This window comes from Phaenicophaeus curvirostris, chromosome 1, assembly GCF_032191515.1.
Source record: "Phaenicophaeus curvirostris isolate KB17595 chromosome 1, BPBGC_Pcur_1.0, whole genome shotgun sequence".
Lineage (NCBI taxonomy): Eukaryota > Metazoa > Chordata > Aves > Cuculiformes > Cuculidae > Phaenicophaeus > Phaenicophaeus curvirostris.
In genome coordinates, this window is record NC_091392.1 from 25,970,199 (window position 1) to 25,983,528 (window position 13,330).

General features: G+C 38.0%; 1 protein-coding gene across 2 annotated transcripts in view; it reads right to left on the reverse strand.

The window, feature by feature from the left end:
- Window positions 1–13,330, reverse strand: part of CAPZA2 (capping actin protein of muscle Z-line subunit alpha 2) — a 30,820-nt gene that overhangs the window by 2,436 nt on the left and 15,054 nt on the right. For both annotated transcript variants that reach the window (XM_069851035.1, XM_069851031.1), the window contains 7 exons: window positions 12,277–12,328; window positions 11,627–11,690; window positions 10,904–11,110; window positions 9,691–9,770; window positions 7,610–7,688; window positions 4,853–4,924; window positions 662–724 (listed from right to left, as the gene is read on the reverse strand). In XM_069851035.1, coding sequence (XP_069707136.1) covers window positions 662–724; window positions 4,853–4,924; window positions 7,610–7,688; window positions 9,691–9,770; window positions 10,904–11,110; window positions 11,627–11,690; window positions 12,277–12,328 — 617 coding nt within the window. The remainder of the gene's footprint in view (window positions 1–661; window positions 725–4,852; window positions 4,925–7,609; window positions 7,689–9,690; window positions 9,771–10,903; window positions 11,111–11,626; window positions 11,691–12,276; window positions 12,329–13,330) is intronic.

A 13,330-nucleotide genomic window follows, 5' to 3' on the forward strand; every position in this document is an offset into this window, starting at 1 on the left:
TTGGGGATGGTAGAGTCAGTACACCACAGTGTATGAAATGGAATATAATGCATGGGATACATGCTTTGTCAATTTTTGTTGAAGAGCATTTTTTAAAAGCTGATAGAACACGATGTTTGACATTTACCCTATATTCAAGACCTAAATGAACGTGAATCCACTTCTGCAGAGGATATGTAAACCAGCCATATTTTATAACTCTAAAATGATTTATTGAAATGGATAATACTTATGTTTAGCAAAGCTGTCTAACAGAGTAGCCTCTGAACAGAATCTGTATATAAGTTTCACTTAAGGAATGCACTAATACCAAAAGAGATTAGAATTGTTGGTTTTTGAGCATGCTAGGGAATTTTCTGCTCTTGAGAAAATGACTTCTAATGTAATGTTAGCTAGGTGAGAACAATCACCAGAAGGTATGGAAGGGACAAATATAGTTAATAGCAGCATATAATTTATTTATTTTTGTATGGAAATGCATTATTTTAATATCAAAAGCTCACTAACTATAGAATACTATAGTTTTAGTTAAGAATTTATTTATTTTTGTATGGAAATGCATTATTTTAATATCAAAAGCTCACTAACTATAGAATACTATAGCTTTAGTTAAGAGCATGGTAACAAATGAGTAAGGATATAGTGTTTGCTTCCAACATACCTGATACTCATTTTCTGCAGCCTCTACGATTTTTATAAATTCCTTTGCTGTCTGTGCTTCATTCTATAAAAAGAACATTTCAATTAGGTCTGATGCAAAGTCTGATCATAAGACCAGCTGGATTATGTTATTTTCCTATAGTTATGAGAGATGTCAGGTAGACTGTAACAGAACACATGACCATTTAGTGGCTAAATCAAAACTGCACAAAACATTCATCCAAAAGACATATGTCACATTATTATAATATTTATATTATTATTGTATAAAAAAATAAGAACACCAGCTAACCTGAAAGTATGCAGAATACAACCAAAATATCAAATAAAATTTGTTCACCTTTAAAGATTCTAAATCTGGAGACTAAGCTGAAGCAAAAACTAGGCTTTATAGACACCTGATCTTCTAAAAACATGCCCAAGTACATCCTGCAAAAATGAAGGTGCAATACATGACAAGGTCCGCATTTCATCATGACTGATAAAGTGTCTTGGCATTGGGCCTCATCTATAAGTATACAAGTGTGTGTGTGTGTGCGCGCACGTGTGTTTTAAAAACAAAAAATAACTCATTGGTCAATCTGGAGACAAATTATTTGAAGTGCTTGAAAGAAGTCTCAGGAAGAAAGTGAGGGTTCATGAATTTCAAAACTTCCAACTTGGTGTTGGAGACATTCCTAAGGGTGCTTTTGCAGAACCTGTTGAAAGACAGAAGTGTTCTTGCCTCACATGATCCCTTGTTCCTGCAAAGGCAAAGACTGGGAGAAAGCTTTGGCAGCTTCAGTTACAACTGGTTCAAAGTTTCAATGAAACACCACTCCTGGACACCGCAAAAAGAAATGAAGAAGGTAGAGACCAAGCAGAAGAAATGAAAGGGTTTTGACTTTTCAGTGAACTGAGGCAATGACTTCAAAGGCTCTACTAATGAAGGGACGAATTCAGAGGTATAACGTTTTATTTGTCTCAGAGAGAAGTCGGGGTTTAAGAAAATAACCTTCAGCAAAATCATTCATAGCTCTAGCAACAAGAGAACTCTTCAGTCATTTCTTTCAGTTGTACCTATTGATAGCATGAAACTGCTTCTGTGCCAAACAACAAAGAGGAGGAGTTGTTGGCTCCTTTTGATCTACCTACCATTCCTTCTGCTAGGAATAAAAACCTCTACAGCTTCTGCCCTCTATGAAGCTCAAAACCAAGGTTAAAAATTGTTAACCAGCAGCATGCTTGCTTTTGTTCTCGTAGGAATTAGGAAAACTATGTAAAAGATGTTCTCTACTCACTGGTCTTCTGCTGCTTTTACTAAACTGCAAAACAGGATTAAGTTTCTTCCCAACAGAAAGTGAAGCAAAAGCTACTGAAAGGACAATTTCTGCCATATAATCTTCCCCAAAACAACTCTGAGTTGCATAAAGACTGGACTGAACAGAACCCTTCGCTTGGGGGTGAAAAGAGATTTTATATCTACAGCTCCAGATGCGTTATCAGTTGGCACCACACTCCCCCATTCTTCATGATGCTACTGCAACTGAAAAGCCAACAAGCCTTGCTTTATTATTAACAAGCAATGTTCTTTAATAATGAATTGAGCTTTTGAGTCAAATTGGTCACTACTAGCCATTATCATTAAAATACTTCTGCTGTTCACTTTTACAATTTCCCTTTGCCAGTTTAACTGCACTGGCTTCAGTTTTACTACTCCAACAGAAAATCTGACTGTTTATAAACACAATCTTCAGTAGGCAAAAGCAGCATTATTTCAAAAGTCACAGTAGTTCATGTTGCAACATTACCAGCTCTTAAAGGACACACGTGGTACTATTTCTAAACAATTTTTATTTCTACTGCCTGCTCCTTATTACGATAATGTAAAGAAGTTGAAAAAAATTATGCTTTAAGTATAAAGTGTGTCATGATTCTTAAGCCAAAGCATCTCTGAAAGGTCTTTTTCTAAAAAAAATCAAGAGGCTGACAGCACCAGTTACAGACAGGAAAGAAATGAAGGGAGAATACCCACTACTGCTTCTCAACTGGTAGCATTTGGATGCAAATGGAACAATTGTGACAAAGGATGAGGACAAGGCTGAGGAACTTAATTCCTTCTTTGCTTCAGCCTTTAATAGTAAGGAAAGTTGTTCCCTGGGTGTATACATCCAGGAGTCAGAGGAGCAGAACAAAGCTCCCATGATCCAAGAGGAGGTGGTTAGAGACTTGCTTGATCAGCTAGACACCCACAAGTCCATGGGGTTGAATGGGATCCATCCAAGAGTATTAAGGGGGCTGGCGGATGTGTTTGCCAAACCCCTTTCCATCATCTTCCAACAGTCCTGGAAGACTGGGGAAGTCCCACTGGACTGGAGGCTGGCTGATGTTGTGCCCATCTACAAGAAGGGCCGCAGGGAGGACCCAGGAAACTACAGGCCTGTCAGTCTGACCTCAGTGCCAGGGAAGGTCATGGAGCAGGTGATCTTGAGTGCTATCATGAAGCACATGCAGGAGAACCAGGTGATCAGGCCCAGTCAACAAAGGCTCATGAAAGGAAGGTCCTGCTAAACTAACCTGATTACCTTCTATGACAAGGTGACCCACCTACAGGATGAGGGAAAGGCTGTGGATGTGGTCTTCTTGGACTTCAGTAAAGCCTTTGACACAGTTTCTCACAGCATTCTGCTTGAGAAACTGTCAGCCTCTGGCCTGGACAGGCACACACTCTCCTGGGTGGAAAACTGGTTGGATGGCCAGGCCCAGAGAGTGGTGGGAAATGGTGTGAAATCCAGCTGGAGGCCAGTTACAAGAGGGGTTCCCCAGGGCTCAGTGCTGGGTCCAGACCTGTTCAATGCCTTTATCAATGACCTGGATGAAGTGCATCCTTAGCAAGTTTGTGGATGATACTAAGCTGGGTGGAAGTGTTGATCTGCTGGAGGGTAGGGAGGTTCTGCAAAGGGATCTGAACAGGCTGGACTGCTGGGCTGAGACCAATGGCATGAGGTTTAACAAGGCCAAATGCCAGGTCCTGCAGCTGGGGCACAACAACCCTGTGCAGTGCTACAGACTAGGAGAAAAGTGGCTAGAAAGCTGCCTGGAGGAGAGGGACCTGGGGGTGTTGGTTGACAGCCGACTGAACATGAGCCAGCAGTGTGCCCAGGTGGCCAAGAAGGCCAATGGCATCTTGGCTTGTATCAGAAACGGCGTGACCAGCAGGTCCAGGGAGGTTATTCTCCCTCTGTACTCGGCACTGGTGAGACTGCACCTCAAATCCTGTGTTCAGTTTTGGGCCCCTCACCATAAGAAGGATGTTGACGCTCTGGAGCGTGTCCAGAGAAGGGTGACAAAGCTGGTGAAAGGGCTGGAGAACAAGTCTTACGAGGAGCGGCTGATGGAGCTGGAGTTGTTTAGCCTGGAAAAGAGAAGCCTGAGGGGAGACCTTATTGCTCTCTATAACTACCTGAAAGGAGGTTGTAGAGAGCAGGGAGCTGGCCTCTTCTCCCAAGTGACAGGGGACAGGACAAGAGGGAATGGCCTCAAGTTCCGCCAGGGGAGGTTCAGGCTTGACATCAGGAAAAAATTTTTCATGGAAAGGGTCATTACACACTGGCAGAGGCTGCCCAGGGAGGTGGCTGAGTCACCATCCCTGGAGGTGTTTAAAAGATGGGTGGATGAGGTACTGAGGGGCATGGTTTAATGGCTGATAGGAATGGGGTTGGACTCGATGATCCCGTGGTTCTTTTCCAACCCAATGATTCTGTGACTTTGTGATTTATTTGTTTACTACTTTTAGCATACTGGTCTCCCAGTGAGCAAAGGAGACAACTTCTAGAGATTGTACTGCTTAAGTGGGTAATTTGGACCTCCTACATATTCAAAAATTAATTCTACAGGTCACTCTGCAGACCAAAGTTTGAATACAAAAGGCAGCAAGCTACTGAAAGCTTTACAATCAAAGTTAATTTAGCTCAGATAAGCCACATGCAAGCATACATTAATTTTATTTAACTTATGTTTTAAAACAGTAACTACAAGTTAGGTAAAAGTGGTAAATATTACATACAAAATATGTATGTGTTAGAACATTAAACCCATTCATGCAGAAAAGCAAACAAGCCTCGACACTTGTGAGGGGTTTTTTCAGCTTGCTTCTCTTTAAATTATGAAGCCACTTCAATATTGACAAGTAAGGTCTTTAAAGTTCACTTACAGACACTGTTAGAGAATCTTGTATGTCTTTATGGCTCACCAGCTGAACATTGCCATCTTCGTAATAGTGAACCTATGGAAAATTAAAACCTTATATTATATTTTACTGACAAACAACAATCAAGAAAATCCAAGTATTGTAGAAATTATCGTTATAACAAACATATATGAATCAATCATAATCACGCATAAAATGTTACAAAAAAATCAAAACAAATGGGAAAACCAAAATGTTGCAGAATTTAAAGATTTTTATGAGGAGGAACAGTAAATGAGCTACTCTGGAAATATTTTTGCACTGATGTGCCTTAAACAGTATTTCATGCAAGGAAGTTTAGAATCGTAGAACCACAGAATCATGTAGGCTGAAAAAGACCTTTAAGATCAAGTCCAACCGTAAGCCAAGGTTCTGATTAACATCATGAAGAAGACAACATATTATTTGTAACTGTACTAGAAATTCTTGAAATGGTGAAGATGTATTTAAAATGAGAATACTTTTGGCAAGGCTTCAGGATATCGTGAACTTGGTTTTTTGCTTCACTCAAACTGTTTTCTAGGGACAGTGTAACATTAAGCTCCCCCTTCTAGACTGGTATGGTTTTGATATTTTCCTCTATTAGTTATGGCTTGTAACAAAAGCTGGTATTTATCTAGACAAAAGATTTCTTTGAGACAAAATCTTCCAATGTTATATAGCAAAGCAGAAAGAAATCTATTTACTTTTGAAATGTTCTACGTACAGAACAGCTTCCTTGATTATTTTGCAGGAGGAGACCAGTAAAGCTCTACCCAAACTAACTTTAGTTCCTTCAAACTCAGTTCGGAACGACCTGAAAACATTCAGTTTCTAATGCAACTGCTCAAAAAGTTAAAACATAGGAAGCGCAGAGTTATATCCAATCATTCACAATAACTGATACAAAAGAGTTTAGAGCTTATTGGCATTTAAACAGTATCTTTATCAAAATTGTAAGAAATCTTTCAAGTCAACATAGCTGATGTTATGACGAATTGAGGCATTTGCCTCTCTCCCTATCAGGCAAGATAACATTGTAATTCGGAGACTAATATACAATACTACAATTTCACATATACATAAAATATCATCATGATGTATACAAGAGACCCTCAATTTTATAAGCAACAGAGAAAACATGACAACCTGTAAGACAGGTTTACCCAAGCAAAAGAAAATGTTTTTCTCATAGAGGAAAGCTATTTCCTGGGTTTCAACTGACATAATTATCTTGCTTATTGTCACAATACTTGTTTTGCAACAAAAGGTATCATCCTAACAATAAATAAGCTTCTTTTCAAATCAACTGTTACCGGGTGAAACTTCTGCCAGCCTTTTTCAATCTAATTCCTAAAAGCCCTTACTCAGTGCAAAATCCTGACACCTAATGAAACAGCAGAACCCAGAGAAGCATCAGTCTCCCCCTTCCCCATTACAATCCACTGGAGAGGGCTCAAACCTCCCCGGTGCTCCGAGGCCAACATCAGTGTAAACATCTTATCTGTCTCACTGAGCCACATTCTTGGCAAAAAAATCAGGCCTAAAAAATTAACAGGGAATAAGAGTCAACTCTAATTCTGTGATGTGTTATATCTTATACAAAATATGAGAAGTAACTGTTCTGTACTATACCTCACAGCTGACATCCTTCTAGAATGCTAGGTCTGGGTTCAGAAGACTACAAGAAGGATGATGTTTATGAACAGAACCTCTTGGAAAGGTTAACTAAGGAGGGATGAGAATAACAAATTATCTAAGAGAAAATTAGTAACCAGTACACTTATCAGTTGTTTTCCATGCATAGTTGGAGCACGTCAAGCACAGCAGGGACTCAGTTTTACTATAAGACTACTGTTGCAGTTTTCATCTTAGATATAATTAAAAGAAAATTAAACAAAGGAAGAGAGTAAGACAGTTGAGAATCTCCTACATCAGAATTAAAAAGAAAGGAAGAACTTGTGCAAGTGACCTTAAAAATACCAAAGAAGTTAGAGTGATTACCATGACCATCTTGATCTGACAACATAGTACTGGCTGCCCATATTTTGACTATCAACTCCGGCTGCTATAGAATGTGCCTCAGAATGAGAAATTGGATTCAGGCCCCTGTTTGAGTGGATCTGAACACATCTACCACATCCTAAAATATCATCCTAAGTTTCAGGCGATGGCTAGAAAAACATTTCATTGCATCTTCCTTCTGAAGTCAAGTCACTGAGCAGTAAGGAAGTGCAAAACTCATAGGGGCAAGAAAAGAGCAGGAAAAAAAATAACTTGTAAAAAGAATAATAAAGTACTAAAAAGCCAACAGGAGGGACAAATTCTGAATGTAGGAGACCCAGTTCAAAAATTTCAGATAGTGGAATGACTGAAAAAATAGGTTCCCACCTTTCTGAACAACAGGGTGGGTCACGTGAAAACCCCCTGCTATTGCCAGTTAAAAAGAAAAAAGTTCTGCCTCAGGAAGAGCCTACCCTCAGGAAAGGCTTGTACCACCACTAACCCAGGAAACCAAAGACTTATAGGCCTAGCCAATGTGAATACACCTTCTGAAATCTTCTGAATCATTACATTAAACACATATCTTGTGTTTGTAAGGATTAGGTAAATATGCAATTACATCTCTAGCCCCTAACTGAATGGGCATCTTTTCTTGGAATACTTGATACACTGGCCTGAGTCTCCCTTGATAATAACTGGAGACTTTACTGATCAGGACACAGTTTGAGATAAGCATACCTGAATTTTCAAGATGCCAGCCACTTGAGTGGTTGAAGGGGTGATTGTAAACTTCCATTCTGACCTCCAACGGCCATTCCTTAAAAAAAAATAAATTAGAAATCAGATGTCACCCCACTGGTTAAGAAAAAAACCCAAACCAACACACAACTGACAGGCAAAGGGAAACAGAGAATGAAATACACTGTGCAACTAAAGCTGCAGCCGGTCTTTCCCTAAGTTTTTAGCCCTGTAATCAGTCGAGAAGAGAACAGTTTACCAAAATATTTACCCCCAGTTTTGGATGTGGACCAAGGAGATGTATTAGTAAGGATCCTTTAACAACAGGACATAACTTCTGAAAATACCTAAAGCCTCCAGTGTTCTTTCCCTCCTTTAATATTACTTAGGCACATATAGTCAATACTTTGTTTCTGGGACCTGGACGATTCGCTACATCAGCCAAAGTCACACTTCACTTGAATGGCAGGAACGTTAAAGTAACATGTAAGACCTCCTGCAATGCTGAACTGTAACTAGGTCTTTCAGCTTTTCTAGCATTTCTGTTCCAGGACAACTATTTCCTTCCAGTTTCCTTCCACATTTTTCAATATATTGGCCAAACTGCTTAAAGGGAGTTTCAGATATCTGGGAAATAACATGGGGAGGTTGTAGTTTCACCCGATTTCTTTCCTATAGACCAGACATTTTCTTATTTAGTTACAAGGTTAGTGGATTGGAAGGTTAGTACATTAGAGCTATATTAAGAATGCATTGCAGCTGTCTCTCAGTTTCTCCTTTGCAGTTAAAGAAGGAAAGAAAGTTGATACTCTGAGTTCCAATCCTACTAACGTTAGGTGTACATTCCCATGCATTCAACAAGGGGAGAAAAAGACTAACATCTACTCGTGGATCTGTATTGACATATCTTAGATATTATCAATGCTAACTCAACTGCAGAACCATCGGTTATTATTTCAGACAATATCCAAATTATAATTATCACTGAAAAATCAGACTAAAGCAATTCAGAACTTTATTGCAACCTCTAAAAACACTATTCAACTCAGTGACACTAATATTACTGGTAGCCTTGAGACCAACTCATCAGTTAGAAGAAAGCTTACACGCTGAACTACATTTTAGGTACAATATTAGTTCTCAAGTGCGCAGGATTCCACGACTAGCTAATAGATTTGTTTGCTTCTTAGTCACTTCATGGTCTCTAGAGAGGAACACAATGTTTCCACTCTGAGCTTTTTTATCCTTAAGGTGCTATTCAGAGAAGAAAGTCCAAATTCAGAAGGATTCTTCTGCAGGAAATGCTCTAAGTTAAAAACAGCATCATTACTCTATTTACCTCTGCTGACTTCAGATGTTTTGTAAGATATTAACTGTCCTTGCTTTTCTTTCACATTCTTTAATAAGTCATCTGTCCTACTATGTTGATAGTATTTCAGAAATTCATAGAACGCTTTTCTTTGGCATGTATTGGTCTTTTATCATCCAACAAACTTGCTTTCATGGCAGGTTGCCAGCCTTCCAAATACCTAAAAAGCTGGGACACCTCGAGAATAAATACTGGCCGCGGCTTGAGCTGGATATCCAGACACACAGCTGGCCAATTGAGGAGCCTGGTTAACTTGGAACCTACTCCTCCATCCCCAAATCCCCCAAACCAATATTCTTTTATTAAAACTTGCTAAGAATGAGAATTAGTCTCACTCTCACCTGTAAAATGTTTGGAAACATGGTCAATGTTTACCCATACATGTCTGACCATAATTTTACTAAAGAAAACTTTCAAGAAGAATTTTCTCCATCTATAAAAGGCTGTTGTGTATCTGTTCCTCTTCCTTAATACAAAGACTATAGTATTAAAGTAACTGGAATACCACTGGCAGTCTGCCATTTCACTTACCACAAAGGAAGAGATTTCTACATAATTTTGACAGAAAAACTTGGGGTGGAGAGCAAAAAGAGGCACATGCAAGATGTGCATGCACCTCCTTCTCCAAACTAAGGATTATTAGTGTACTGGCACTATTGCATTTGCTCAGTTTACTGTATTTTACTGCATTTGTACCCATACAGAAACTTACCAAAAATTTTTTGCTTGGAATTGATGGCTCTCTATGCAAGCAATAATGGTCTGCTGTCCATCAATTGTTTTACCATAAACCTAATTAGAAATGAAAACAAAGAAACAAATGAGTTAAAGTTCCAATATCCATATTGCTCAAATTGCTTCAATATCTAGTTCTACTATTATTATGTAAACTGTAAGATTTCATTTTACAACCACTATGGTTCTTACGTGATATCCAGTACATGAAACATTAAAGCGTATATTACAATGCAAAAAAATTAAGATTAGAAAATCTGAAGGTCAAGAATCTTAACTGAAATTTTATATAATGCAAATTCATTTTTCTGCAACCATGTGAATCTTAAGCCTACAGCAGTGACAATACATATTACCAGCTGTGTTTCAGATACCAGTTATTCTACAACAAAGTGATGATATAAGCCTCTACAGACTCGCAAAGAGGTGATTAAAAGGGTGGGTTTGGTCCCCTGTTCTGCTCTGTCCCTTAAAATCAAACACTACTAAAAATTATCTTAATGAACATGCAAATCCGGTTTCCTTTGCAGAGCCTGGAACTCATCTGACTGTCTCAGAGTCCAATTCAACTTATCCCAGCAATTTTACCTTTTTTACGCTAGTTAGTTTTTCTGTCAGGTTCATACAAAGCACATGACGGCTTTCATTAGATCAATTTGCTGAGTTTCAAATAGTCATAAGACCTGAACAGCAAATGAGTGCTATTTTGGGCCAAACCAAGGGGTTTTATTTTAAGAAGCCATCAGAATCCACTGATTGTGGTGGCAAAGATAAAGCACTTTGATATGTAGATGTTTTGGAGAGAAACAGTTTGTTTTACTGACAGTTTTGTCAGTAAGCCAAGCCAAGGCAGACATTTTTTTTATTTTTTCTAAACCAGCAAGATAGCCAGGATCAATGGGATCAACCTGCAGCAGTCTACAACAGGTCCTAATGCTTCAAGAAATTTTTATTTAACTTCTTCAGAACTGAGAGTTAAGTCTTCACTATGACCTGCGGTAACCACCCACTAGTAATCCAGTAGCTGAAATATTACATTTTTGAAGCTTTCTTTCATTTCCCTGTATGAACCCCTGGCAGGACTAAGTTCTTTGCAGCTGAAACAGCCCATCTTCTTGGTTTACAGAGTCACACTTTTATTTTAGATTTCCATCTATAGTGGTATGGTGGTCATATAATTTAGTACTTACTGTGCAGACACCATTTGGGTAGTGCTCTTTCACATATGCTTTCATTGCTGTTTCAACTGAATTTCTCCAGGATTCTATGGCATTTTCAACTTCATGGGGTCTAGGGTCAGTAGCCTCCTTTCTTAAGTGATCAAATTTAAAAGAAATCTTGTTCTTGGGATCCAAAAACTTTCCATTTCCCAAATCACCATGTTCTGTTATCAAAACCTATATTATAAAATTTGAGTTAATGACGTTTGCTATTGAATAAAGAGGAAAAAAATACCACATCAAACCTAATCATATCCTACATTTAAGTGGAGCTTACTCATATCCAAAGACACACATTGTAAACAAAATATGCATATCAAAATATGCATATCACAAGAGAGGATGAGGCTAACTTGACACACTGACTCTGAGAAAATCCTAAATTTTACCCTCTTACTATAGCCAATAGTACAGTACAGAAACTAATGTCTCCTAGTACTAAAGATGAAACAAATTGTTTCTACAGATCCAAATCAGGTCTGACTAAATTCAGGGCAAGACAGAATGAAGTTTCAAGCCCTTGAGATGCCCTAAACGATTAGCTTATGGAACTGGTACTATTGAGGGGCTATAATCTCTGTATTTTGGCAGGGAAGATATGTTTCTTTTCATTTTCTTGGCAAGATACGTTCCAATACCAGAACATCTTTAACAGTTTTGAGGAGCATTGCAAGCATTTTATTGTATTCATACCTGTTCATCGTAACCGTCAATTTTTACTGGAGTAAACTGGTCCAAGTTGTACTGTGCAAATGCACTACAAGGGAAAAAAAAAAACACCAAAAGCCTGCATCAAGCACCATCTTCTTCCTTAGTAGTTGTATGAGATTTAAATAATAGCTAATAACCTGGGCAATGATGCATCAAAAAATGATATCAATGCTTCATTATCTAGCAAACCCAAACGCTTGGTATCACCTTGGTTTGTTCAGTGCTCATATTAGATTTCAACCACCGTGACCCAGTGTTCAAAAGTAGCATGATATAGACAAACACACAAGCTTTAAAATAATGCATAGAAGTTGGAGGAACAGATAAAGTTCTAATTCAACAGAGATCAAATCTACAAAGCCAGACATCTCTATTCTAATGGATGAAACTAATTTTGGCATAAAATACAGTAGGCACCAAGTTTTGATATAAAAATAGGGCCTAAGGAAGAAGTATCATTAGGATACAATACAGATCCCTCCTCTGCCGAGAATTTAATCTTGATCAAAGATGCAAAACACAGATAATAGGGTTTCTCTTGCAAAGCACACATTTTTTTAAACAAATGACTTAATGAAAGTCTTACTGAAAATGATCTTGCTTTGTGTAACTATGTGGCATCTGGTACTTACTGGGCTGCTCCTTCCCTGAGAAGATTGTCATTATTCAGTAGCAACCGAACATCTGAAGGAGAGATTTACAATGTAAAAGTATAGTTAACACAGAAATTCATTTCAGTCACATAGCAAATGTCAGACTGTACAAAACAAAAAACCCAAAGCACCCCACACCAATACATATTACTAGGTAGGAAATTTATTGCTTTATTTTTCATAATTTTGACTGAAGAAACTGAGAAGAGTAGTACGGAAATGGATCTCTTTCAACACAATCTGGTAAGCGTATAGAAACTGTATTCTATAGACTGCCTGACAGCTCTAGGAATCTGTCAAACTAGTTTTTAGAGAAGTTCTGAATAAGAACAGAACAGGATTCAAATGGGTTCAACTTTTAAGATGAAAACTACCAAATCCCTCACAAGGTACTGATGGTAGTGGTTGCTGTATTTTGACACCATCAATATGGTACGTGTTTTACCCCTTTTTTTTTAAGCCTTACCATTCTTGCTCTTCTTCCTTAATGGCACTTAGTAGTCAGAGTACAATATATTGCAATACTGCTATACTCTCCTCAGAATGATTTCATATTTACTATGTAGTAAATTGCTATTTATGTACTTATTGCCTTATTATTTACTAAGAATCCTTATCTAGCTGATCATTAGTCTCACTATAACATTTTACAGTTAAAAAGATTACTAAGATATCATGCAAGTTGAAAAAAAATCTGGAATATATTTGAAGTATTTTTTCTTTAAAACCAAAACCCCCACAAACCTCAAATCAAAATGACAAAACACCTGAAAAAAAAAAATCAAAAAAACCCCAAACAACAACCCCACAAACAAAAAAAGACCTCACACCAAACAAAATAACAATTTACAGAATTGGAATTTAAAGATATCTCTCTCTAAGAGCTCAGTCTGAATCCTATTGAACACTAAATATTTTGTTATGTGTTTTCAAACATATTATACTCCATTACTGAGTAGGCAGCTGCTTAGCAATAAAGGTTATACCAGTACTGCTATAAGAAATTGTGTTAACCTTCTGGGAGCTGGGTTAA